The following is a 27,437-nucleotide window of genomic DNA, read 5'->3' as shown; positions in this document are numbered from 1 at the left end:
GGCACACGCTGCAAACACGCTTCCTGCAGCGATGCTCCAGGTGCGCCGAACGTCTGTGGAGAAAATCTAATCTACCCGAAGATTTCATCCATTATAAGTTCATGCTAAAAACATACAACTCTGCCCTTCACCTCTCCAAACAAACCTATTTCAACACCCTCATCACCTCACTGTCCAATAACCCTAAACGTCTCTTCGACACTTTCCTGTCCCTACTCAACCCAAGAGAGCAGGCCCCAACCACAGATCTCCGCGCTGACGATCTGGCCAATTACTTCAAAGAAAAAATTGACCACATTCGACAGGAAATCATCTCCCAATCTCTTCATACCAGGCACTGTCCTCCCTCCTTCACTGCATCTAGTTCACTCTCTGACTTTGAACCAGTTACGGAAGAAGAAGTAAGCAGGCTCCTTGCATCTTCTCGCCCGACCACTTGCACCAGTGACCCCATTCCGTCACATCTCCTCCAGTCCCTTTCCCCGGCTGTCACCTCTCGCCTAACAAAAATATTCAACCTTTCCCTCACTTCCGGTATTTTTCCCTCCTCATTTAAGCATGCCATCATACATCCATTACTTAAAAAACCCTCCCTCGACCAAAACTGTGCCGCTAATTATAGACCTGTCTCTAATCTTCCCTTCATCTCTAAACTCCTGGAACGCCTGGTCCACTCCCGTCTTACCCGCTATCTCTCAGATAACTCTCTTCTCGACCCTCTTCAATCTGGCTTCCGCTCTTTACACTCTACTGAAACTGCCCTCACTAAAGTCTCTAATGACCTACTAACAGCTAAATCTAATGGTCACTACTCCATGCTAATTCTATTGGATCTTTCCGCAGCATTCGACACTGTGGATCATCAGCTCCTCCTCACTATGCTCCGCTCCATTGGCATCAAGGACACCGTTCTCTCTTGGTTCTCCTCCTATCTCTCTGACCGATCCTTCACTGTATGTTTTGCTGGTTCCTCCTCCTCTCACCTTCCCCTTACTGTTGGGGTTCCTCAAGGATCAGTCCTAGGCCCCCTCCTCTTCTCTTTGTATACTGCCCTTATTGGACAAACAATCAGTAGATTTGGGTTCCAGTACCATCTCTATGCTGATGACACCCAATTATACACCTCTTCTCCTGCTTTCACTCCGACCTTCTTAGAAAACACCAGTGATTGTCTTACTGCTGTCTCTAACATCATGTCCTCCCTCTATCTGAAACTGAACCTGTCAAAAACTGAACTCCTCGTGTTCTCTCCCTCTACTAACCTACCTTTGCCTGACATTGCCATCTCCGTGTGCGGTTCAATCATTACTCCAAAGCAACATGCCCGCTGCCTTGGGGTCATCCTTGATTCCGAGCTTTCATTCACCCCCCACATCCGATCACTGGCTCGCTCTTCTTATCTGCATCTCAAAAACATTTCTAGAATTCGCCCTTTTCTTACTTTCGACTCTGCAAAAACTCTTACTGTTTCTCTTATTCATTCCCGTCTTGACTATTGTAACTCTCTACTAATCGGCCTCCCTCTTACCAAACTCTCCCTGCTCCAATCTGTCCTGAATGCTGCTGCCAGGATCATATTCCTCACCAACCGTTACACCGATGCCTCTACCTTGTGCCAGTCATTACACTGGCTACCCATCCGCTCCAGAATCCAGTACAAAACTACTACCCTCATCCACAAAGCACTCCATGGCTCAGCACCACCCTACATCTCCTCTCTGGTCTCAGTCTACCACCCTACCCGTGCCCTCCGCTCCGCTAATGACCTCAGGTTAGCATCCTCAATAATCAGAACCTCCCACTCCCGTCTCCAAGACTTTACACGTGCTGCGCCGATTCTTTGGAATGCACTACCTAGGTTAATACGATTAATCCCCAATCCCCACAGTTTTAAGCGTGCCCTAACAACGCATTTGTTCAGACTGGCCTACCGCCTCAACGCATTAACCTAACTATCCCTGTGTGGCCTATTAAAAATAGAAAAAAAACAAAACACATAATCAGGTTCCTTGCATCGTTTTCTCATACGCTTTATGCAGTTAATAGCCCTCTGTGTCTGTACTGCTACATACTTAGGCTGTTAACTGGTTCATGCAGCTTTACATGAACACCCGGGCCTTACACTATGGCTGGTCCAAATAACTAAAGCAATTGTTACCATCTACCTCTCGTGTCTCCCCTTTTCCTCATAGTTTGTAAGCTTGCGAGCAGGGCCCTCATTCCTCCTGGTATCTGTTTTGAACTGTGATTTCTGTTATGCTGTAATGTCTATTGTCTGTACAAGTCCCCTCTATAAGTTGTAAAGCGCTGCGGAATATGTTGGCGCTATATAAATAAAAATTATTATTATTATTATTATTACTAACGGTGTCTGACGCTCCTGGGTGTCCTCCTCCTTCTGGGTGTTCTCCTCCTCCTGGGTGTTCTCCTCCAGGTTTCCTTGTCTGAGCTTCAACCTTCAGGCTCTCATTAAGTTGTTGTTTTTAAAAATTGGTGGTTGGGGCCTACTAACGGTGTCTGTCGCTCATGGGTGTTTTCCTCCTCCTGGGTGTTCTCCTCCAGGTTTCCTTGTCTGAGCTTCAACCTTCAGGCTCTCATTAAGTTGTTGTTTTTAAAAATTGGTGGTTGGGGCCTACTAACGGTGTCTGACGCTCCTGGGTGTTCTCCTCCTCCTGGATGTTCTCCTCCTCCTGGGTGTTCTCCCCCAGGTTTCCTTGTCTGAGCTTCAACCTTCAGGCTCTCATTAAGTTGTTGTTTTTAAAAATTGGTGGTTGGGGCCTACTAACGGTGTCTGATGCTCCTGGGTGTTCTCCTCCTCCTGGGTGTTCTCCTCCTCCTGGGTGTTCTCCTCCAGGTTTCCTTGTCTGAACTTCAGCCTTCATGCTCTCATTAAGTTGTTGTTTTTAAAAATTGGTGGTTGGGGCCTAATAACGGTGTCTGTCGCTCATGGGTGTTCTCCTCCTCCTGGGTGTTCTCCTCCAGGTTTCCTTGTCTGAGCTTCAACCTTCAGGCTCTCATTAAGTTATTGTTTTTAAAAATTGGTGTTTGGGGCCTACTAACGGTGTCTGACGCTCCTGGGTGTTCTCCTCCTCCTGGGTGTTCTCCTCCAGGTTTCCTTGTCTGAGCTTCAACCTTCAGGCTCTCATTAAGTTGTTGTTTTTAAAAATTGGTGGTTGGGGCCTACTAACGGTGTCTGACGCTCATGGGTGTTATCCTCCTCCTGGGTGTTCTCCTCCAGGTTTCCTTGTCTGAGCTTCAACCTTCAGGCTCTCATTAAGTTGTTGTTTTTAAAAATTGGTGGTTGGGGCCTACTAACCACCAATTTTATCACCCTTATCATGGGTGATTTCAACATCCCCATTGCTTCTCCCCTTTCCTCGTCTGCTTCTCACCTTTTATCTCTAACCTCCTCTTTCGGCCTCTCGCAGCATACTAACTCTCCAACGCATGAAGATGGAAACTCCCTTGACTTGGTCTTCTCCCGACTCTGCTCAGTGGATGATTTCACAAACACCCCTCTCCCGCTCTCTGACCACAACCTTCTTTCATTCTCTATCAAGAACTGCCATCCCGCTCAGGTCACCCCTACTTTCCACACTTATAGAAACATACAGGCCATTAACACCCAGAAACTTATGAAGAACTTGCATTCCTCATTGGCCCCAATCTCCTCCATCTCATGTCCTGATTCTGCTCTGAAACATTACAATGAAACCCTGCAAAGTGCCCTGGATGAAGCTGCTCCTCCTATACATAGAGCAACTCGACACAGACGGCGACAACCGTGGCACACGCTGCAAACACGCTTCCTGCAGCGATGCTCCAGGTGCGCCGAACGTCTGTGGAGAAAATCTAATCTACCCGAAGATTTCACCCATTATAAGTTCATGCTAAAAACATACAACTCTGCCCTTCACCTCTCCAAACAAACCTATTTCAACACCCTCATCACCTCACTGTCCAATAACCCTAAACGTCTCTTCGACACCTTCCTGTCCCTACTCAACCCAAGAGAGCAGGCCCCAACCACAGATCTCCGCGCTGACGATCTGGCCAATTACTTCAAAGAAAAAATTGACCACATTCGACAGGAAATCATCTCCCAATCTCTTCATACCAGGCACTGTCCTCCCTCCTTCACTGCATCTAGTTCACTCTCTGACTTTGAACCAGTTACGGAAGAAGAAGTAAGCAGGCTCCTTGCATCTTCTCGCCCGACCACTTGCACCAGTGACCCCATTCCGTCACATTTCCTCCAGTCCCTTTCCCCGGCTGTCACCTCTCGCCTAACAAAAATATTCAACCTTTCCCTCACTTCCGGTATTTTTCCCTCCTCATTTAAGCATGCCATCATACATCCATTACTTAAAAAACCCTCCCTCGACCAAAACTGTGCCGCTAATTATAGACCTGTCTCTAATCTTCCCTTCATCTCTAAACTCCTGGAACGCCTGGTCCACTCCCGTCTTACCCGCTATCTCTCAGATAACTCTCTTCTCGACCCTCTTCAATCTGGCTTCCGCTCTTTACACTCTACTGAAACTGCCCTCACTAAAGTCTCTAATGACCTACTAACAGCTAAATCTAATGGTCACTACTCCATGCTAATTCTATTGGATCTTTCCGCAGCATTCGACACTGTGGATCATCAGCTCCTCCTCACTATGCTCCGCTCCATTGGCATCAAGGACACCGTTCTCTCTTGGTTCTCCTCCTATCTCTCTGACCGATCCTTCACTGTATGTTTTGCTGGTTCCTCCTCCTCTCACCTTCCCCTTACTGTTGGGGTTCCTCAAGGATCAGTCCTAGGCCCCCTCCTCTTCTCTTTGTATACTGCCCCTATTGGACAAACAATCAGTAGATTTGGGTTCCAGTACCATCTCTATGCTGATGACACCCAATTATACACCTCTTCTCCTGCTTTCACTCCGACCTTCTTAGAAAACACCAGTGATTGTCTTACCGCTGTCTCTAACATCATGTCCTCCCTCTATCTGAAACTGAACCTGTCAAAAACTGAACTCCTCGTGTTCTCTCCCTCTACTAACCTACCTTTGCCTGACATTGCCATCTCCGTGTGCGGTTCAATCATTACTCCAAAGCAACATGCCCGCTGCCTTGGGGTCATCCTTGATTCCGAGCTTTCATTCACCCCCCACATCCGATCACTGGCTCGCTCTTCTTATCTGCATCTCAAAAACATTTCTAGAATTCGCCCTTTTCTTACTTTCGACTCTGCAAAAACTCTTACTGTTTCTCTTATTCATTCCCGTCTTGACTATTGTAACTCTCTACTAATCGGCCTCCCTCTTACCAAACTCTCCCTGCTCCAATCTGTCCTGAATGCTGCTGCCAGGATCATATTCCTCACCAACCGTTACACCGATGCCTCTACCTTGTGCCAGTCATTACACTGGCTACCCATCCGCTCCAGAATCCAGTACAAAACTACTACCCTCATCCACAAAGCACTCCATGGCTCAGCACCACCCTACATCTCCTCTCTGGTCTCAGTCTACCACCCTACCCGTGCCCTCCGCTCCGCTAATGACCTCAGGTTAGCATCCTCAATAATCAGAACCTCCCACTCCCGTCTCCAAGACTTTACACGTGCTGCGCCGATTCTTTGGAATGCACTACCTAGGTTAATACGATTAATCCCCAATCCCCACAGTTTTAAGCGTGCCCTAAAAACGCATTTGTTCAGACTGGCCTACCGCCTCAACGCATTAACCTAACTATCCCTGTGTGGCCTATTAAAAATAGAAAAAAACCAAAACACATAATCAGGTTCCTTGCATCGTGTTCTCATACACTTTATGCAGTTAATAGCCCTCTGTGTCTGTACTGCTACATACTTAGGCTGTTAACTGGTTCATGCAGCTTTACATGAACACCCGGGCCTTACACTATGGCTGGTCCAAATAACTAAAGCAATTGTTACCATCTACCTCTCGTGTCTCCCCTTTTCCTCATAGTTTGTAAGCTTGCGAGCAGGGCCCTCATTCCTCCTGGTATCTGTTTTGAACTGTGATTTCTGTTATGCTGTAATGTCTATTGTCTGTACAAGTCCCCTCTATAAGTTGTAAAGCGCTGCGGAATATGTTGGCGCTATATAAATAAAAATTATTATTATTATTATTATTATTACTAACGGTGTCTGACGCTCCTGGGTGTCCTCCTCCTTCTGGGTGTTCTCCTCCTCCTGGGTGTTCTCCTCCAGGTTTCCTTGTCTGAGCTTCAACCTTCAGGCTCTCATTAAGTTGTTGTTTTTAAAAATTGGTGGTTGGGGCCTACTAACGGTGTCTGTCGCTCATGGGTGTTTTCCTCCTCCTGGGTGTTCTCCTCCAGGTTTCCTTGTCTGAGCTTCAACCTTCAGGCTCTCATTAAGTTGTTGTTTTTAAAAATTGGTGGTTGGGGCCTACTAACGGTGTCTGACGCTCTTGGGTGTTCTCCTCCTCCTGGATGTTCTCCTCCTGGGTGTTCTCCCCCAGGTTTCCTTGTCTGAGCTTCAACCTTCAGGCTCTCATTAAGTTGTTGTTTTTAAAAATTGGTGGTTGGGGCCTACTAACGGTGTCTGATGCTCCTGGGTGTTCTCCTCCTCCTGGGTGTTCTCCTCCTCCTGGGTGTTCTCCTCCAGGTTTCCTTGTCTGAACTTCAGCCTTCATGCTCTCATTAAGTTGTTGTTTTTAAAAATTGGTGGTTGGGGCCTAATAACGGTGTCTGTCGCTCATGGGTGTTCTCCTCCTCCTGGGTGTTCTCCTCCAGGTATCCTTGTCTGAGCTTCAACCTTCAGGCTCTCATTAAGTTATTGTTTTTAAAAATTGGTGTTTGGGGCCTACTAACGGTGTCTGACGCTCCTGGGTGTTCTCCTCCTCCTGGGTGTTCTCCTCCAGGTTTCCTTGTCTGAGCTTCAACCTTCAGGCTCTCATTAAGTTGTTGTTTTTAAAAATTGGTGGTTGGGGCCTACTAACGGTGTCTGACGCTCCTGGGTGTTCTCCTCCTCCTGGGTGTTCTCCTCCAGGTTTCCTTGTCTGAGCTTCAACCTTCAGGCTCTCATTAAGTTGTTGTTTTTAAAAATTGGTGGTTGGGGCCTACTAACGGTGTCTGTCGCTCATGGGTGTTCTCCTCCTCCTGGGTGTTCTCCTCCAGGTTTCCTTGTCTGAGCTTCAACCTTCAGGCTCTCATTATGTTGTTTTTTTTAAAAATTGGTGGTTGGGGCCTACTAACGGTGTCTGACGCTCCTGGGTGTTCTCCTCCTCCTGGGTGTTCTCCTCCAGGTTTCCTTGTCTGAGCTTCAACCTTCAGGCTCTCATTAAGTTGTTGTTTTTAAAAATTGGTGGTTGGAGCCTACTAACGGTGTCTGACGCTCCTGGGTGTTCTCCTCCTCCTGGGTGTTCTCCTCCAGGTTTCCTTGTCTGAGCTTCAACCGTCAGGCTCTCATTAAGTTGTTGTTTTTAAAAATTGGTGGTTGGGGCCTACTAACGGTGTCTGTCGCTCCTGGGTGTTGTCCTCCACTGTATAAAGCTGAGCTACAACCTTCAGGCTCTCATTAAGTTGTTGTTTTTAAAAATTGGTGGTTGGGGCCTACTAACGGTCTCTGTCGCTCATCGGTGTTCTCCTCCTCCTGGGTGTTGTCCTCCTCCTCGGTGTTCTCCTCCAAGTTTCCGTGTCTGAGCTTCAACCTTCAGGCTCTCATTAAGTAGTTGTTTTTAAAAATTGGTGTTTGGGGCCTACTAACGGTGTGTGCCGCTCCCTGGTGTTGTCCTCCACTGTATAAAGCTGAGCTTCAACCTTCAGGCTCTCGTTAAGTAGTTGTTTTTAAAATGTGTGGTTGGGCCTTTAAAACGGTGTCTGACGCTATTGGTTTTCTCCTGTTTTGTTGTCCCGACCTTCAATGTTCAGGCTTTCGGCTTACATTTTAAATAATTAAACTGCAGTTGGCCTACTACTTTGTTTGGGCCTAGTAACGGTGTGTGCCGCACCTTGGTGTTGTCCTGTGTTATTTTCCTGACCTTTAATCTTCAGGCTTTCTGCCTTCATTTGTAATATTAAACTGCATAGGGCCTACTAGTGTGGTTCGGCCCTACTAACGGTGTCTGCCGCTCCTGGGTTTTCTACTCCACTGAACTAAGCAATGCCACTTGGTTAGTCCTGTTACCAATTTTGAACTGCATTTTACCCACTTTATTATTTGGGCCTATATCAGTGTTTCCTCCTCATCCTGCCCATTGCCCAGCCGGTGCTAGATGAGTCTTGTGGTGCTTTGACCCAGACCACTACATTCCCCTTGCACGCTACACAGCCACAATCTGACCCTGCTGAAAGTCAGGTTCCCCTTCCCGCATACTATACCACCTTACACAGGGACAAAGAGGAAGGTGCAGATGAAAGTGCAGGTTTCTTCAACAGGTAGGGGGGCATACTCGTTGGCGATGTCACAGGCACAGGGCCCCTCAGAGTACGCAAAAGTGTCGCTGCCGGTGGGAGGCGCCCCCGCCGTGCAAACACACCGCCGTATTTTGAGGGGACCTGTGCCAGTGCCAATGCGAACGAGTGGGCCTCCCTGCTTGCTCAGGATCACAGCACTTGCAAAGTTGAAATACTTACGTCTCACTGCTCCACCGCCGTGATGTAGTCCATGTTTCCTGGGCCCACTAAAACCTTGAACCAGCCCTACCCCCCACAACTTTTGCCAAATGACCCCAAATTTCCAACGCCCAATTATTATTATAAAGTTAATTAAGATTGACAAGCTTCAGAAACAAGAATGGATGTTTTTGGCATTAAAATGGGCACTGTAGGTGTTTTCCTGGCCTCCACTCACTGCCGACTATGCTTCCCCATTGACTTGCATTGGGTTTCATGTTTTGGTCGATCCCCGACTTTTCGCGATAATCGGCCGACTTCACTCGACTCGACTTTGGACAAAGTCGGGTTTCGCAAAACCCGACTCGATCTTAAAAAAATGAAAGTCGCTCAACCCTACACACGGCCCAATGATTCTCTATGGCCCAGCTCCTATCAGCCGTATTTTACTGATCCGTATTATACGGTCTTCTACGGCCATACAAAATCGCAGCATGCTGCGTTTGTCACCGTATTGCGCAAAAAATTTGCCAATGAAAGTCTATGGGGGCGAGAAAAATATGGATTATACACGGACCAGCAGTGTGACTTGCGAGAAATACGCCAGACATCTCCAGACATCGCCAGGTGCAAGGAATTGTGACAAACACTCAATCATGAAGCTCAGACATGCTAATTAGCTGAAAACGCGCCACACACATCCCGGAAGTCTGGTTCTCGCCTCCATGGAGTTGCAAGCAGCATGTCCACCTTCATAAACGTCGATATGCTCCTCATCCTGGTCCAAGAAAGGCCAGAAATCTGGGACCAGCAGGATGCAAATTATTCCAACAGGGCCAGGAAAGAGGCAGCATGGCGGGCGATATGTGGGATCTTATTCCCTGATTATGCACAAAGGCCACATGCGGAGCAGACCCAACTTTGTAAGTACAATATTTTCTTTTCATTATGTATCCTTAAAAAAGGCTTGACTGACCTTTTTTTACCAAAAATTTAACTTTTTAACTTTTTATTATGATATTATGTCATCTTTTTGTCACAAAGCAAAGATGATTAACATGATATAGTGGTAACGGACATACGTAATCTTGATGTTGCGTTGGGTCCTATTTTTGTAAGCACAAAACTAGTACAGAGGGTTGTGGACCATGTTCTTTTATTCAGTCCAAATTGAGGTCGTACTTTAGGATAATTTCATAATGCTTTTGAAGTATCGTCTTGAACTTATCCACAAATGTCACTCCGTAAGGACAGGGCATTCTCCCCTCAGTACCAGTCTGTCACTGTAAACTTGTTTACTGTAAAGGATATCTAGAACCCCGAATGTAACCCCTTTCACATGTCCAGCACCATGGAATTAATGTTGCTAGCTAAGCAAATAATAATTATTATTTATCTAGCAATGTCAACTGTTTTAAGCAATGTGCAGAATGAGGGATTGGTAATAACAAAATGTTTGACCATGTCATTGCAGTGGATGATGTTATGAGAAGATGGTGCAGCATCCGGCACCAGTACCGGCGGGAACGTCAGATGCGTGCAAGAAGTGGGTCAGCAGCACCACCAAAAAAACGAAAATATATCTATTATGACCGTCTTTCGTTTTTGGATGGCAGTATGGATTTAAGGCAGTAAGTGATAAACCACACAACACTTTTTTCACCAAAAATGAAAGTTATTCTGTTTTGTTTTTATGGTTATTCCATGCCACTTTGGATGTAAGTAGTGGTAAACCTATGCAAAATCAAAACGGCTAACCAATTTTTATAAATATGGGCCAGGATGAGAAAGGACCCTGGCCGCCAAGCCTCACAAGCTCCAACAAGGGATGGGTGACAATACAGTAAGCGTGGGTCCAGCTGTTTTTTTTTTTTAGTGGTCATATGTGTTTACTGCAGGTTATGTGATTGTTGGAAGAGGTGGGTCTTCACTCTGTTTGTGTAGATTTTGAATGGTAGGCGACAGAATGATGTATTGTTGTAGTCGTTTACTCAGTTTGGGTGATTCACGGGATAAATCTTGGATCCCATTGTGTGATTAGTAGATAAGATTTTTTTTTGGAATAAGATCTATTGAGGATCTGATGTTTTCTTGACATATTTTTAATGAGATGAGGTCACAGATGTGTGAGAAAATAATGTCCAAAAATATTAACCTATTTACTTATTTCTTGTTGTCTTTATTGTTTAATGACAGAACACAGTCCAACCTCACAGAGAGGGAGACCGTGTCGGTTTCGGAAGCAGTAATAGATCCGGTTGGTGTGGATGAAGAGGTGGCAGGCCCATCTTCTTCATCTTGTCCCTCCATCATTCCGAGAGCAACTGCTACAGCATCACAAGACACAGCACCAAGTGTGGAAGATCCAGCACCACCACCCTCAGCAGCACATGAACCTGGAAGCGAGGAGCAAGCCCAGAGCAGCAGTCCTACTGGCCCACCGGTGGCCTCCCCACAGGCAGCTGTGCCTTTACCCAGAGGGCGCCGAAGGAGAGAGGTGCAAGCCACAAGGAGGGATGTGGACGCAGGCGTCCTCAATTATTTGTCCAGGGCAGCTACGGATGATGGAGAGGAGGCCTTTTCTCGCAGGCTTGCACATTACCTTCGCCCCCTTCCCCGTGAGGTGAGGCTACGTGTGAGAGGGTGCATGCAAATCCTGATTGATTTAAGCACCCCTCCAAATAACCCCTATGAGGTATTTGAATTCATTGAGAGAAGTCAGCTTTCCCAAACAAACCTCTTGCGCCTTCAATTTCCTCAACAGGTGCAGGATCAATCAGGATTTGCACCACCTACTCCACGTATGCCTCCAACTCAGCCCATCCCACCCCAAAATCTGCAAAGGCCAGCACTGCAGCAAATGGCAGCCTACAACCCCCATTCCCAATATGGCCACTTTTCCCGACCCAGTGATGTAGGCTGGTCCCAACCTGGGTTTGGACAACATGGCCATTTTGGGATGGGGTATGACTACACCCAATATCTGCGTCAGCAGGAGTTGCAGAGAGAATTTATTTATGGCCAACAACCAAATGCCCAATATGGACAAGGGCAGAGTTCCGCTCCGCAACCAACAGCATCCTCACAGGATCAAGGACAATTGGGCCAACAAAGGCCCCCTGAACAGGACCCAGAGCTGCCGCTATCTCCCCCGCCTACTTACAGGGATCTGTAATGTTTTTGTTTTTTGGGGGGAGGTCCATATATGTTAAGCCAAACCATGGCTGTTGTTGGTTGGTAGTGTCTGGTTTGTTTATTTTGTTTGTTGTTTAACCCAAAACAAACAAAAAAAAAGAATATGGTGGCAAGTTTTGCCCAAAATTTTTTGTCCGTTTAAAAAAAAAAAGACCAAAAACAAAATGATGTTTGTGGACTAATCATTTAAACAACATACACATATGGTCTGCTCAAAATCTGGTAATTAAGGAAAACAAACACACACGTTACCGTTTAAAATGGCCTAATAAATTGTATTTTACAAATATAAGTGGCAAAAAATGACATCACAACTGAGACACAGCATAATCTTGCCAGGGAGTGGCACCAGGAGGAGAGACAAAATAATTGCTGAAAACATCCCTAACTTTTATGCCAGAAAGGGGACGGCGCGTAGGAGGGCCATGTGGTGTAGGCCTAATCACATTGCTCAACATGTGTTCACCAATAGCATCTGATGAGCAATCATGTATGCGGGTGTAATTGTGCAAAATTACACACGCTTTGATCACTTCGTTCACAGAAGTTTCACTGAGCTGAATGGCAGACTGGAGAACACGCCATTTGGCGACCAGAATTCCAAAGGCACACTCCACCAGTCTCCGCGCCCTAGAAAGTCGTAAATTAAATATTTTCCTCCGGTGGTCGAGGTTGCGCCGTGGATAAGGCCTCATGTCTGGTCAGTTGGAACGCCTCATCTCCAACAAAAACAAAAGGCACTGCTTCCGCACTGGAGCCTGGGAGTTGTTGTAACGGTGGGAGATCTAACAGGTTGTCACGTAGCCGCCGACCCATAATGGATGAATTGAAGACCCTAGAGTCTCCAGTTCGCCCATAGGCCCCAATGTCTACAATTATAATCCTGTAGTTACTGTCAACTACAGCTAACAGAACTACAGAGAAAAACTGCTTATAATTATAGAATTGGGAGCCAGAGTTCGGCGGCTTACTTCCCCTGATATGTTTCCCATCTACGGCTCCAATGCAGTTAGGGAAGTCACAATTTTGCTGGTAACCACGGGCTATTTGTAGCCAATCAGCCTGCTTTGGCTCAGGCATAACAAGGTCCTTCAGTTTCTCCCATATTTGGCGACAGGTTAAACGCACAATGCCCGAAATTGTTGAGCGACCAAGCAAAAACTCAAGGTGAAGTCCCGCATATGACAATCCAGTTGTCAGGAAGCTGAAAATTACAAAAAAATATATTAGCCAGGTTAAAACAGTACACACAAAACATGAATAGGCACAATTTTTGTTGGTTTCCTGTAAAACAGGATAAGGTCTTTAAAACCAAATATTTACTTAGGCAACTTCAATATTAAATTTAACAAAATATTATATATACAGTATGTCTGTGACCTACTGTACACATATACCTGTAAAGAACTGATAAATAACAACTGTTTTTACAAAAACAAACCAGTATGTGAGGATGGTGAATACATACCGTAAGGTTAGCAGAAGACGCTCCTCTGCGGATATGGCTTTGCGCAGCCTTGTGTCCTGATAGGATATACCGGGATGTACAATCTCCAACAATCTATCAAATGTTGTGATGGTCATGCGACAGTATAGATAGAATTTGTCGGGATGTGCCCGCAGAGCTGTATAGAGCCTCTTGAAATGGCCTTTAGTGAGGCGTTTAGTGAGAAGAGGATGCACCCACATTTTGTTCTCCTTCACGGATCAGCAATAACTGGATATGGCTGGCCAAAGCAACGTGACAAGAGCCAGTTATACAAAACCCGCTGCGTTGGGGTGAAGTGAATTAGGTCAGACATGGTGCAAAGGTTTACACAACACACCAACAAATGCACATGCACCAAATGGCCATATGGGAGGGTGGCACCTGTTGTCGAGGCCTTAAATAGGGTTTATGATGGTGATTTAAATCAATTACAGCCTCAAAAACCGTTAAATGTCTATTTTGTCATGTTGCGTGAAAAATACGCATTACGGTTGTCATACGGATTACTTACGCAACATTACATGCGCAAAATACGCTGCCACACCCTGCCTATGGATCACATACGGATCACTATTTTTTGGACTTTTCTGCATATTACGGCCGTAAAAAACGGACCGTATTTACATACGCTGAGTGTGACGCCGGCCATACTCTTCACTGCTTGTTGAATCTGACAATATCTAAAATTGTGCACTTTACTTAAAGGGGTTTTCCCATGAAAAATGTTTACTTTAATCAAATTGAGAATTGAGATATTGATTTGGCTTTTATCCTAAGTCATATTGCACGACTCGTTAAAGGGTTGATTGTGACTTGGAGGATCGCTACTTCCAACAGGTGGCGCTATAGAGTTTAAGTCCTCTTTTTCTCAGAAGAGGCAAATTGCATTGCACGGCAAAAAAGCCTCCTTACCTTGACAAGGCAGCTGGTATGTCACTCTCCATAAGGAGAAATGTTACCCCTTAGACCCCATTTAATCCATACATCTATAATAATAATTTCTACAATTGGATGTGTTTTAAAATAATGTTCCTGTGCTGAGATAATCTTATAATTGTGCCCCTGCTGTGTACTGTGTAATGGCTATGTCCGACAGTACAGGGACATGGTCTGATCATCCTCTGGGCGGGGAGGAAGCAAAAGAGAGGAAATAGACATTACTGCACAGGATAGCAAATTCTTTCTTTGAGGTAAAACATTTTTTAAAATCAGGGAAATGCTTTATCTCAAAAAAGAATCAGATGTGATCCCGAGCTATACTGTCTGTATATTCTCTTTTGCTTCCCCCCTGCCCAGGAGATGTGGTATGATCAGACCATGTTCTTGTATGGTCAGACACGGCCATTACACAGTACACAGCAGGGGCACATTTATAAGATTATCTCAACACAGGAACATTTTATCTAAACACATCCAATTGTGGAAGTTATTATTCCAAGATGTATTGATTAAAATCAGTTTTAATATTAACTTTGGGAGAAAATCCCTCTAAGCTAACCTGTGTTTCCGGGGCCAGACTGGGTCTGAAAATCAGCCCTGGCACACAAGCCAAAGCAGCCCACATTCAAATCAATTAACTAGGAGTGTATCTTTTCTATGCAGCCTTTTCTGTACAGTTTGTGGGTGAGAACACTAATGGAGTTAAATAGGTGAAGAATGATAATGTATGTCCTTCCTTGTCTTTAAATGTTGGGAGATATGGTGTTGTGTGACTGCGCCTATGCCCCATGACCTTGCTGACATTTTTGGTTTTGAAAAGAAAAAAAATCACAGCATGCTGCGAGTGGCTCCTATATTCCAATCACGCGCATCCATGCAAGTCTATGGGTGCATAAGATGGAGAAATGAAGTTCTCCGTCTCCTCCGTACCTTTGATACTATTATATCATGCGAGAGAATCAGATCACCGTAAACTGACACTGATCAAACTCGGATCAGAGTGTGATCAGTCGTTACCATAATCGATCTCTGGGAATCATCAATCGTGTGAACGAGTCCACATAAAGAAAAAATTAAAGGGGTTGTCCCCCTAAATGGCCAGTCCTCCAGCCAGATTTACACCAGGAGCTTATTTGGCCAAGAAGATCTGACTTATATAGGGACTGATTGTCCAGCACTGATTACCTAACCTTAGGATAGGTCACCATGTCTGATTGGTGTTGGTGAAACACCTGGCACCACCGCAGGTCAGATGTTCTCAGTGCCGATGGGAACTTATCAGTTACTGAACTGCATAGCACAGTTCATAATACTATATATTGGCCACAACCGGGTTCGGCACATCTGCCCCTTTATTTGAATAGATGCCAAATGAGCAGTACCTGGCCAGTCCTGCACATAATATAATGGCCCCATATAAAGTCCTGCACATAATAAAATGGCTCCACATATAGTCCTACACATAATATAATGGCCCCACATATAGTCCTGCACATAATATAATGGCCCCATATATAGTCCTGCACATAATATAATGGTCCCACATATAGTCCTGCACATAATATAATGGCCCCACATATAGTCCTGCACATAATATAATGGTCCCACACATAGTCCTGCACATAATATAATGGCCTCACATATAGTCCTGCACATAATATAATGGCCCCATATAAAGTCCTGCACATAATAAAATGGCTCCACATATAGTCCTGCACATAATATAATGGCCCCACATATAGTCCTGCACATAATATAATGGCCCCATATATAGTCCTGCACATAATATAATGGTCCCACATATAGTCCTGCACATAATATAATGGCCCCACATATAGTCCTGCACATAATATAATGGTCCCACACATAGTCCTGCACATAATATAATGGCCTCACATATAGTCCTGCACATAATATAATGGCCACACACATAGTCCTGCACATAATATAATGGCCCCACATATAGTCCTACACATAATATAATGGCCTCACATATAGTCCTGCACATAATATAATGGCCCCACATATAGTCCTGCACATAATATAATGGCCCCACATATAGTCCTGCACATAATATAATGGCCCCACATATAGTCCTGCACATAATATAATGGCCTCACATATAGTCCTGCACATAATATAATGGCCCCACATATAGTCCTGCACATAATATAATGGCCCCACATATAGTCCTGCACATGATATAATGGCCCCACATACAGTCCTTCACATAATATAATGGCTCCACATATAGTCCTGCACATAATATAATGGTCCCACATATAGTCCTGCACATAATATAATGGCCCCACATATAGTCCTGCACATAATATAATGGCCCCACATATAGTCCTGCACATAATATAATGACCCCACATATAGTCCTGCACATAATATAATGGCCCCACATACAGTCCTTCACATAATATAATGGCTCCACATATAGTCCTGCACATAATATAATGGTCCCACATATAGTCCTGCACATAATATAATGGCCCCACATATAGTCCTGCACATAATATAATGGCCCCACATATAGTCCTGCATATAATATAATGGCCCCACATATAGTCCTGCACATGATATAATGCCCCCACATACTGTATAGTCCTGCACATAATATAATGGCCCCACGTATAGTCCTGCACATAATATAATGGCCCCACATACAGTCCTGCACATAATATAATGGCTCCACATATAGTCCTGCACATAATATAATGGCCCCACATATAGTCCTACACATAATATAATGGCCCCACATATAGTCCTGCACATAATATAATGGCCCAACATATAGTCCTGCACATAATATAATGGTCCCACATATAGTCCTGCACATAATATAATGGCCCCACATATAGTCCTACACATAATATAATGGCCCCACATATAGTCCTGCACATAATATATTGGCTTCACATATAGTCCTGCACATAATATAATGGCCTCACATATAGTCCTACACATAATATAATGGCCCCACATATAGTCCTGCACATAATATAATGGCCTCACATATAGTCCTACACATAATATAATGGCCTCACATAGAGTCCTACACATATAATGGCCCCACATATAGTCCTGCACATAATATAATGGCCTCACATATAGTCCTACACATAATATAATGGCCCCACATATAGTCCTACACATAATATATTGGCCTCACATATAGTCCTGCACATAATATAATGGCCTCACATATAGACCTGCACATAATATAATGGCCCCACATATAGTCCTACACATAATATAATGGTCCCACATATAGTCCTGCACATGATATAATGGCCCCACATATAGTCCTACACATAATATAATGGCCCCACATATAGTCCTGCACATAATATAATGGCCACACATATAGTCCTGCACATAATATAATGGCCCCATATATAGTCCTGCACATAATATAATGGCCTAACATATAGTCCTGCACATAATATAATGACCCCACATATAGTCCTGCACATTATATAATGGCCCCATATATAGTCCTGCACATAATATAATGGCCTCACATATAGTCCTGGACATAATATAATGGCCCCATATATAGTCCTGCACATAATTTAATGGCCTCACATATAGTCCTGCACATAATATAAAGGCCCTACATATAGTCCTGCACATAATATAATGGCCTCACATATAGTCCTGCACATAATATAATGGCCTCACATATAGTCCTGCACATAATATAATGGCCCCATATATAGTCCTGCACATAATATAATGGCCCCACATATAGTCCTGCACATTATATAATGGCCCCACATATAGTCCTTCAGATAATATAATTGCCCCACATATAGTCTTGCACACAATATAATGGCCCCACATATAGTCCTACACATAATATAATGACCCCACTTATAGTCCTGCACATAATATAATGGCCCCACATATAGCCCTGCACATAATATATTGGCCCAACATATAGTCCTACACATAATATAATGGCCCCACATATAGTCTTGCACATAATATAATGGCCCCACATATAGTTCTGCACATAATATAATTGCCCCACATATAGTCCTGCACACAATATAATGGCCCCACATATAGTCCTACACATAATATAATGGCTCCACATATAGTCCTGCACATAATATAATGGCCCCACATAAAGTCCTGCACATAATATAATGGCCCAACATATAGTCCTGCTCATAATATAATGGACCCACATATAGTCTGATCTCACATATAGTCCTGCACATAATATAATGGCCCAACATATAGTCCTGCACATAATATAATGATATCACATATAGTCCTGCACATAATATAATGGCCCTACATATAGTCCTGCACATAATATAATGGCCCAACATATAGTCCTGCACATAATATAATGGCCCCACACATAGTCCTGCACATAATATAATGGCCTCACATATAGCCCTGCACATAATATAATGGCCCTACCTATAGTCCTGCACATACTATAATGGCCCCACATATAGTCCTACACATAATATAGTGACCCCACATATAGTCCTGCACATAATATAATGGCTCCACATATAGCCCTGCACATAATATAATGACCCCCCATACAGCCCTGCACATAATATAATGGCCCCACATACAGTCCTGCACATGATATAATGACCCCACAGTGATGGTGTGATATGCTATGTGGGTATCATTTTTGTGTATATTTCTATCTTACTTATTTTCATGGTGTTCTCTTGTAGAAGGAGTTATTTGCTAATTGATGAATGGCTCTTGCTGCCATCTGATATTAGCCCCCCACAGCACTGTATTGTTTTTGTTTCATGCTTATGACATATTGACCCAGCTTGTTGAAACAATGAGCCCCTGAGACCTTTCCCCTCCTGACCTGTAAATAAGGAGGGATACTTAAAATATCAAGGTGGTGAGACACATCAGTCTTGTGTGTAATGATGATGTGTTCACAGCATCTCAGAGAGAACGAAGAGTATATGGACTACTTGATCCTCTGTCTGCTGGATTGTTGGACTTTTATCCTATTACTGAACTGCATTCGGATTCTGGACTATTGTATCCTTTGTGTGGTGGATCGTATCTGGACCTTTCGTATTTTTGCCTAAATAAAGGTCTTGGAGTTGCTCACTATTCTTTTGCTCTGTTGATTGCGTGGTACTGGAGAAGGACCCCGTGACAACATGTAATTGCCCTTCTCTGCTTATCAAATTAATAAACTGTGTTCAACCCATCCAGGCCTGTCGGTGTTTCATTACGGGATTGTTGGGAAGGGGGAAGACACTGCTTACCACACGCTGGTCTCTGCAGTCTGGTAGGCACGGTACTGATTAAGGAATGTGCCTCTGAGCACATAGGGTTAAAGCTAGAAGTAAACTCTGTTCATTGTCCAAATCCCCCTCCCACTACTCCCCCAGGTGACGCCATAATTGGGACACCCAGCTGACCAACGGGAAGAAAGAGGAAGGAGCGTCTGGCCACACCCTTGGGGGTTAAATTCAGGTGCCTGTGGTCAGTGCCCTCCTCTTTCTCCCCTGCTGGCCCTTGGAAGCTGTTGTCCCACCCTCCCTCCCTTATATACTTGTGAATGTGCTGCACTACTATTGTTAAAATGTAAAAAAAAAAATAATTATTTTGTTGTTATTACATCACAGTGGCAGTGTAGAGAGGGGCAAAGGTTTGCAACTACTCATCGGTTTGCTTTCATAGCGGTCACAGACGGGGCCTTCAGTGATGAGCCCGTTATGACATGTAATTGCCCTTCTCTGCTTATCAAATTAATAAACTGTGACTGACCTGTTCAACCCATCCAGGCCTGTCAGTGTTTCATTACGGGATTGATATGAAGGGGGAAGGCACTGCTTACGACACACTGGTCTCTGCAGTCTGACCCCACATACAGTCCTACACATAATATAATGGCCCCACATATAGTCCTGCACATAATATAATGTCCCACATATAGTCCTGCACATAATATAATGACCCCACATATAGTCCTGCACATAATATAATGACCCCACATATAGTCCTGCACATAATATAATGGTCTTACATATAGTCCTGCACATAATATAATGGCCCCTCATATTTTCCTGCACATAATATAATGACCCCACATAAGATCCTGCACATAATATAATGACCCCACATATAGTCCTGCACATAATATAATGGCCCAACATATAGTCCTGCACACAATATAATGGTCCCACATATAGTCTTACACATAATATAATGACCCCACATATAGTCCTGCACATAATATAATGGCCCAACATATAGTCCTACACATAATATAATGACCCCACATATAGTCCTAGACATAATATAATGGGCCCACATATAGTCCTGCACATAATATAATGGCCCCTCATATAGTCCTGCACACAATATAATGACCCCACATAAGGTCCTGCACATAATATAATGACCCCACATATAGTCCTACACATAATATAATGGCCCCACATATAGTCCTGCACACAATATAATGGTCCCACATATAGTCTTACACATAATATAATGACCCCACATATAGTCCTGCACATAATATAATGGCCCCACATATAGTCCTGCACATAATATAATGGCCCCACACGACATGGAGCAAAAGACACAGATGGGGGTGTCAATGCGAGAAAGACGGCAAAACCACTTCTGGACGGTTACCCTGCCGCTGCCTGAAGGTTACCCTGCCTGTGCCGGACTGGGGTGTGTTTCCGTCCAGAGTACGGGCGGTGCTTTCATTTTGCCAGTAACTTGTCTGCACAGACCTCTGCAGGATAGGAGCTTAACCGCAGCTTATTTTTCTTGGATGTGTTTTACCTTTATGTTTTTGTCAAGGTTTTGGTTTCTTTTTTTTTTTTCTTGATTTTGTGGTGCACGATTTATTTTTTTTTTAGCAGAAATGTTAATTTTAGTTTTTTTCATATCTCCACTTCTTTCATATCTGTAATGGAGACTCCTTTAGGAAAAAAAATGCAAAACGCTGCTCTGAATATTCTGATTATAAGGCCGGGATCACACACAGCGAGATACGGCCAAGTCTTGCAGGTTAAAACTAAGCTCTGGCACCGGCACTCCAGAGCGGAGCGTGCGGCCACATAGCAATACATGGAGCTACACGCTCCGCTCCACAGTGCCGGTGCCAGAGCTTGTTTTTAACCTGCGAGACTCGGCCGTATCTCGCTGTAGTGTGACTCCGGCCTAATTGTGGAAAACTGACAGTAAAGTAGGGTCTCCTATGCGCCGATGGTGGCTGTGGTGGGACCACTCGTGACTGCAGAGGATCCAGCTGAGGCGGTGGGGTTGTGCCACGATTACATGATCTCACACCAGCGGGAGATCAAGTCAGGAAAAATAATACATAGCAAATATAGGTAAACTGACTGAACAGAGAACTAGTCTGAACTGGTGCGTAACGAAAAAAGACTTACATAGCAAACAGATCAATGGCTGCACTCAAATTTACCTATATCTCCTATGAACACCAGGCAGGGGCTGGTATCCACAGGAGAATCATCATGACGGGCACGGTGGTCATCAGCAGACCACGATCACTTCACTGGAGCACCAATGGACACATTGAACGGTGAACCCCTCTGCTGGTGCACATTAAATGATATTGTCACAGATTGACAGTGGCATTTAACAGTTTATCAGCCGCAGACAGAGCTCCGCTCTTCGAGGCAGATGATGGCTGAATAACACAAGTAGACAACATTGATTGTAATATGTTTAGCAACAGCCATCGATCTTCAGAACAAAAATCCAAAACTATAAAGAATTAATACATTTATTTTTATTGATATTTATATCTAACTCAGAAAAATTTTAAGCAAAACAATGTGACTATTAATGTTCACATGTCCAAAGCCATATCCATTGCTGGGCAGCTCTGAAAAAACACATGTAGAGATTCTCCAGGTCTTGGAAACTGCATCTGATCATGTTCTCAGCGCAGGTCTGTGCAGATATTCAGCTTTTTCTTCCAAGATGTGTTATACCTGTATAGAAGCGAAAAGTCGCCTTTCTCATTAACCTGAAAACAATTAAGACATGTTTTTAATAAACTTGACAATATGTACTGGTTATCAAATGAAACAAACTCAGCAAAGGAAACTTCATCATTATATTTTTGGTCATCAGGTGAAGTAGAAATAGACATGAAATATTGCATTATGCACTGCTCAAAAAAATAAAGGGAACACTAAAATCCCACATCCTAGATATCATTGAATGAAATATTCCAGTTGTAAATCTTTATTCATTACATAGTGGAATGTGTTCAGAACAATAAAACCTAAAAATGATCAACGTAAATCACAACCAATATCCCACGGAGGTCTGGAGTTGGAATGATGCTCAAAATCAAATTGGAAAGTTAAGTTACAGGCTGATCCAACTTCAGTGAAAATGCCTCAAGACAAGGAAATTACACTCAGTAGTGTGTGTGGCCTCCACATGCCTGTATGACCTCCCTACAACGCCTGGGCATGCTCCTGATGAGGCAGCGGATGGTCTCCTGCGGGATCTCCTCCCAGACCTGGACTAAAGCATCCACCAACTCCTTCACAGTCTGGTGCAACGTGACATTGGTGGATGGAGCTAGATGATGTCCCAGATGTGTTCAGTCGGATTCAGGTCTGGGGAACGGGTGGGCCAGTCCATAGCTTCAATGCCTTCATCTTGCAGGAACTGCTGACACACTCCAGCCACATGAGGTCTGGCATTGTCCTGCATTAGGAGGAACCCAGGGCCGACCGCACCAGCATATGGTCTCACAAGGGGTCTGAGGATCTCATCTCGGTACCTAATGGCAGTCAGGCTACCTCTGGCGAGCACATGGAGGGCTGTGCGGCCCTCCAAAGAAATGCCACCCCACACCATTACTGACCCACTGCGCCAAACCGCCATTCTGAAGGATGTTGCAGGCAGCATGTCGCTCTCCATGGCAGGTCCAGACTCTGTCACATCTGTCACATGTGCTCAGTGTGAACCTGCTTTCATCTGTGAAGAGCACAGGGCGCCAGTGGTGAATTTGCCAATCCTGGTGTTCTGTGGCAAATGCCAAGCGTCCTGCACGGTTTTGGGCTGTGAGCACAACTACAATCTGTGGACGTCGGGCACTCAGACCATCCTCATGGAGTCGTTTCTAACCATTTGTGCAGACACATGCACATTTGTAGCCTGCTGGAGGTTATTTTACAGGACTCTGGCAGTGTTCCTCCTGTTCCTCCTTGCACAAATGCTGAGGTTGTGGTCCTGCTGCTGTGTTGTTGCCCTCCTACTGCCCCCTCCATGTCTCTTGGTGTACTGGCCTGTCTCCTGGTAGCACCTCCAGCCTCTAGACACTACACTGACATAAACAGCAAACCTTCTTGCCACAGCTTGAATTGATGTGCCATCCTGGATGAGCTGCAATACCTGAGCCACTTGTGTGGGTTGTAGAGTCTGTTTCATGCTGTCACGAGTGTGAAAGCACTACCAACATTCAAAAGAGACCAAAACATCAGCCAGAAAGCATTGGTACTGAGATGTGGTCTGTGGTCCCCACCTGCAGAACCGCTCCGTTATAGGGGGTGTCTTGATAGTTGCCAATAATTTCCATCTGTTGTCTATTTCATTTGCACAACAGCATGTGAAATTTATTGTCAAACAGTGTTGCTTCCTAAGTGGACCGTTTGATTTTACAGAATTTTGATTTCCTTGGAGTTATATTCTGTTGTTTAAGTGTTCCCTTTATTTTTTGAGTACTGCATATTTTCTACAAAAAAGGCCAATTTGGAAATTGAACATAAGAAGTTGCCAATATTAGTGTAATGATAGAAAAATGCAACATGAATCATACGACTGGTGAGAGCACTCACAAGAGATCTATACGACATGTAATGTTTGAGGGACTTATCTCGCCCCTCAGATTGTGTGTTCGCGATTCCTCCACAGCAGTAGGCTGATAACTTTCATCATTTCCTTCTTTTCTCAACCAGAATTAATAAATTGTTCAGCAAGAAAAAATAATAATTATTAGAAATAAATCCAGTAATAAAAATCATATTGCATTTCCTCTATTATTACACCTTGCTTACATTATCATGTCCGCACTGTTGCACTTCTTTAAAACAAGAATGATTATTACTTACAATGATTTATTATTGACATGAAGAACATATATGAATAGAGGAAAAACACAGAAATATTTACCTGGAAAATACAGGCTGGAAGCTTTGTGTCAATCAGAATAGGTGGATTCTGGATGTTTGCTGTTAGCTGCTTGTGATGAAGACGTCAACTGATTGTGTCCCTACGTGGTGAAAAAAGGCAAAATATATAAAAGTATTTAAACTTTGCTAAAATTCCAGTAAGAGACTAAATCAGAGACTCCAAATCTTAATATTGTAAAAATCACTTATTACTGATTGCTGACGATAGTGGAGGATTCGTTCTTACCTTCATCACAGGTAGATGAGATGATGATATTCAGACAAATCTCAATGTTCAAATAATGAACCTGAAAATATAAAGAAAAATAATTACATCCAACAAAGCTTAAAATCATAGAAGGTTTTCCAAAGCATTGCAGATAATTGCTGAGAATTGTCAATCACTCCTTATTCAGCAAGTTATGGGAAATGTAACCAGGCTTATCTGGTAACCTATGAGGACGGATTCTGAATCTTTGCTGCTAATTACTTGTGCTGGTCATGAGCACAGATATTGTCTCGCTACTCAGGAGAAAATATGTATAAGGGTCTGAACTTTAAATTATAAAGAAACAAAATTAGAGACTAAATATTCTGAAGGATAGTTACATGTTTAGCTGATGGATAGTTGACGTAATCGGCCTCCGCACTTGCGGCAGTGAAGTTTATTGTCACGTATTTTTCTAAAACGCCCAATTCTGCAAAGATAAGAGGAATATTGGTTACTGGACTGGAATGAACGTTCACTAATACCAAGGATTATATTAGAAAGAAGAAATTGAAATCAATATATAAAAAACTGGCCCCAGCACAGGAAATATAACATTAACCCTACAGCCCCCCGACGTCAGTCCGCTCTGATAGAAGTAAAGTATAAAAGCATTATACCAACAGAACCGCACTGACGTCTCCGCAGTGATTGTGTTTCATGAGGAGATAAATCATAAAATCTACTTACTGTTTATCACACTGGGAGCATTTGTAATTGTAGTAATAGTGGATGGTATAATTGTGATATTTTGTCAATTTTGGCAGCTCGGGATGGATACGTTTCACCCGTCTTGTGAAAGCCTGCCACATCGTTCCATGGTCGTCATTGCGTTCACCGCAGATTATCCAAACAGCGGCATGGCACATCTCGTGCGCAAGTATGGCTCGTACTCGGTCTAAAATAAGAGTTTACACAGTTATGAGGAAATCTGAGTACACCCTGATTGAACTGTTTGGTTTTACATATCAGGACAAAATATATCTTGAGATGAACAACACGTGACAAGTCAACCGTGCCATTTATTTTCCTGAAAACTACTTCAAAATGCAGAAGCAGAGAGTGAAAAATAAGTGCACCCCATGAATCAATAGTTTTTAGAATCGTCTTTAGCTGCAATAACTTGAAGTTGCATCAATGGTGTCCTTAATTTATCACACATTGCTCTTGCATTTTGGCCTACTTCTTGTTAAATAAATAGTGTTGTAGTATTTTTATCATGTTGTTTTCTGAGATTGTATTTCCCTACTTTTAGGACCTTCTATGGACCAGGTGCTTTTTTAAGTTTCTCCTGATATGTAAAATATTAGAATTCAAAGAGGGTGTACTTAGTTTTTCTTATGACATTATGTACAGGGAGGTTATACGATGTACTACATCACAAGTAGCAGTTTTTTGCCCTGTATACAGGTTGTCTTATAAAGCTGCAGGATGGATGTGATGAGAAACCTACCGACAGAATCACAGACTTTTTCAGAAAGCTCAATCACTGAGTAGCGGCGGCCGTCAATCAGCTTTTGGTTGCATTGGCCGGCTGCTGATGTCAGCCTCTTGCTCCACAAAATGTCCATTTTCACAGGGAGCTAAAATAGAAGAAACAAATTCCATTACATCTGTAAACTTTTTTTTACCCCAATCTTACAAAGTACCCAACTCTCATTTGTGATTTACCGCACGGTCTACTAGTATGGGGTATAGGGTCTACCGAGAAGTCCAAGATGTGAGAATAAAAATAAACTTATTCTAAAATGTAAAAATATCAACTAAATGGTTTTTATATACTGTAAAAATCCTGTGAACTTCAAGCCAAAAGTTGCTAATCTTTTTGTCTCTGCATGGTGGAACATCTAAGGTTTCCACTCATCCCACAGATAAGAGGGTGATGACATTTACCAAACTAAGTGACATTTACTTGAAATATTCAATAACTATTTCAGACACATAACAAAGGGGTTAGGATTAGTGTTGAGCATTCCGATACCGCAAGTATCGGGTATCGGCCGATACTTGCGGTATTGGAATTCCGATACCGAGTTCCGATACTTTTGTGGTATCGGGAATCGGTATCGGATCCATATTAATGTGTAATATAAAGAATTAAAATAAAAAATATTGATATACTCACCTCTCCGGAGGCCCCTGCACCTTACCGCTGTTAACCGGCAGCCTCCTTTGCTTAAAATGAGCGCGTTTAGGGCCTTCCATGACGTCACGGCTTCTGATTGGTCGCGTGCCACTCATGTGACCGCCACGCGACCATTCACAAGCCACGACATCATTCTCAGGCCCTAAACTCCTCATTCTAGGAATTTAGGACCTGAGAATGACGTCGCGGCTTGTGATTGGTCGCGTGGCGGTCACATGAGCGGCACGCGACCAATCAGAAGCCATGACGTCATGGAAGGCCCTAAACGCGCTCATTTTAAGCAAAGGAGGCTGCCGGTTAACAGCGGTAAGGTGCAGGGGCCTCCGGAGAGGTGAGTATATCAATATTTTTTATTTTAATTCTTTATTTTACACATTAATATAAATCCCAGGGCCTGAAGGAGAGTTTCCTCTCCTTCAGACCCTGGGAACCATCAGGATACCTTCCGATACTTGGTGTCCCATTGACTTGTATTAGTATCGGGTATCGGTATCAGCGATATCCGATACTTTTCGGGTATCGGCCGATACTATCCGATACCGATACTTTCAAGTATCGGACAGTATCGCTCAACACTAGTTAGGATGCCTTAAAGAAAGTTGGAGCCATTTTTCTTGGAAT

The 27,437-nt window shown here is 43.7% G+C and overlaps 1 protein-coding gene across 2 annotated transcripts in view; it reads right to left on the bottom strand.

Moving 5' to 3' along the window:
- Positions 1 to 27,437, bottom strand: part of LOC143809096 (germ cell nuclear acidic protein-like) — a 137,012-nt gene that overhangs the window by 31,465 nt on the left and 78,110 nt on the right. Inside the window, exons 9-14 of one of the 2 annotated variants that reach the window (XM_077292254.1) lie at positions 26,124 to 26,253; positions 25,361 to 25,568; positions 25,012 to 25,100; positions 24,650 to 24,710; positions 24,404 to 24,503; positions 22,018 to 22,241 (exon numbers count right to left, since the gene is read on the bottom strand). The exons of the other annotated variant lie outside the window; for it this stretch is intronic. Coding sequence (XP_077148369.1) covers positions 25,016 to 25,100; positions 25,361 to 25,568; positions 26,124 to 26,253 — 423 coding nt within the window. The 3' untranslated portion in view covers positions 22,018 to 22,241; positions 24,404 to 24,503; positions 24,650 to 24,710; positions 25,012 to 25,015. Of the gene's footprint in view, positions 1 to 22,017; positions 22,242 to 24,403; positions 24,504 to 24,649; positions 24,711 to 25,011; positions 25,101 to 25,360; positions 25,569 to 26,123; positions 26,254 to 27,437 lie in introns of those variants that run through there. 2 annotated transcript variants of the gene reach the window in all.

Source organism: Ranitomeya variabilis, chromosome 2 (assembly GCF_051348905.1).
Source record: "Ranitomeya variabilis isolate aRanVar5 chromosome 2, aRanVar5.hap1, whole genome shotgun sequence".
Taxonomy (NCBI): domain Eukaryota; kingdom Metazoa; phylum Chordata; class Amphibia; order Anura; family Dendrobatidae; genus Ranitomeya; species Ranitomeya variabilis.
The sequence above is the reverse complement of the archived record's forward strand: the minus strand, read 5'-3'. Positions and strand labels throughout refer to the sequence as shown.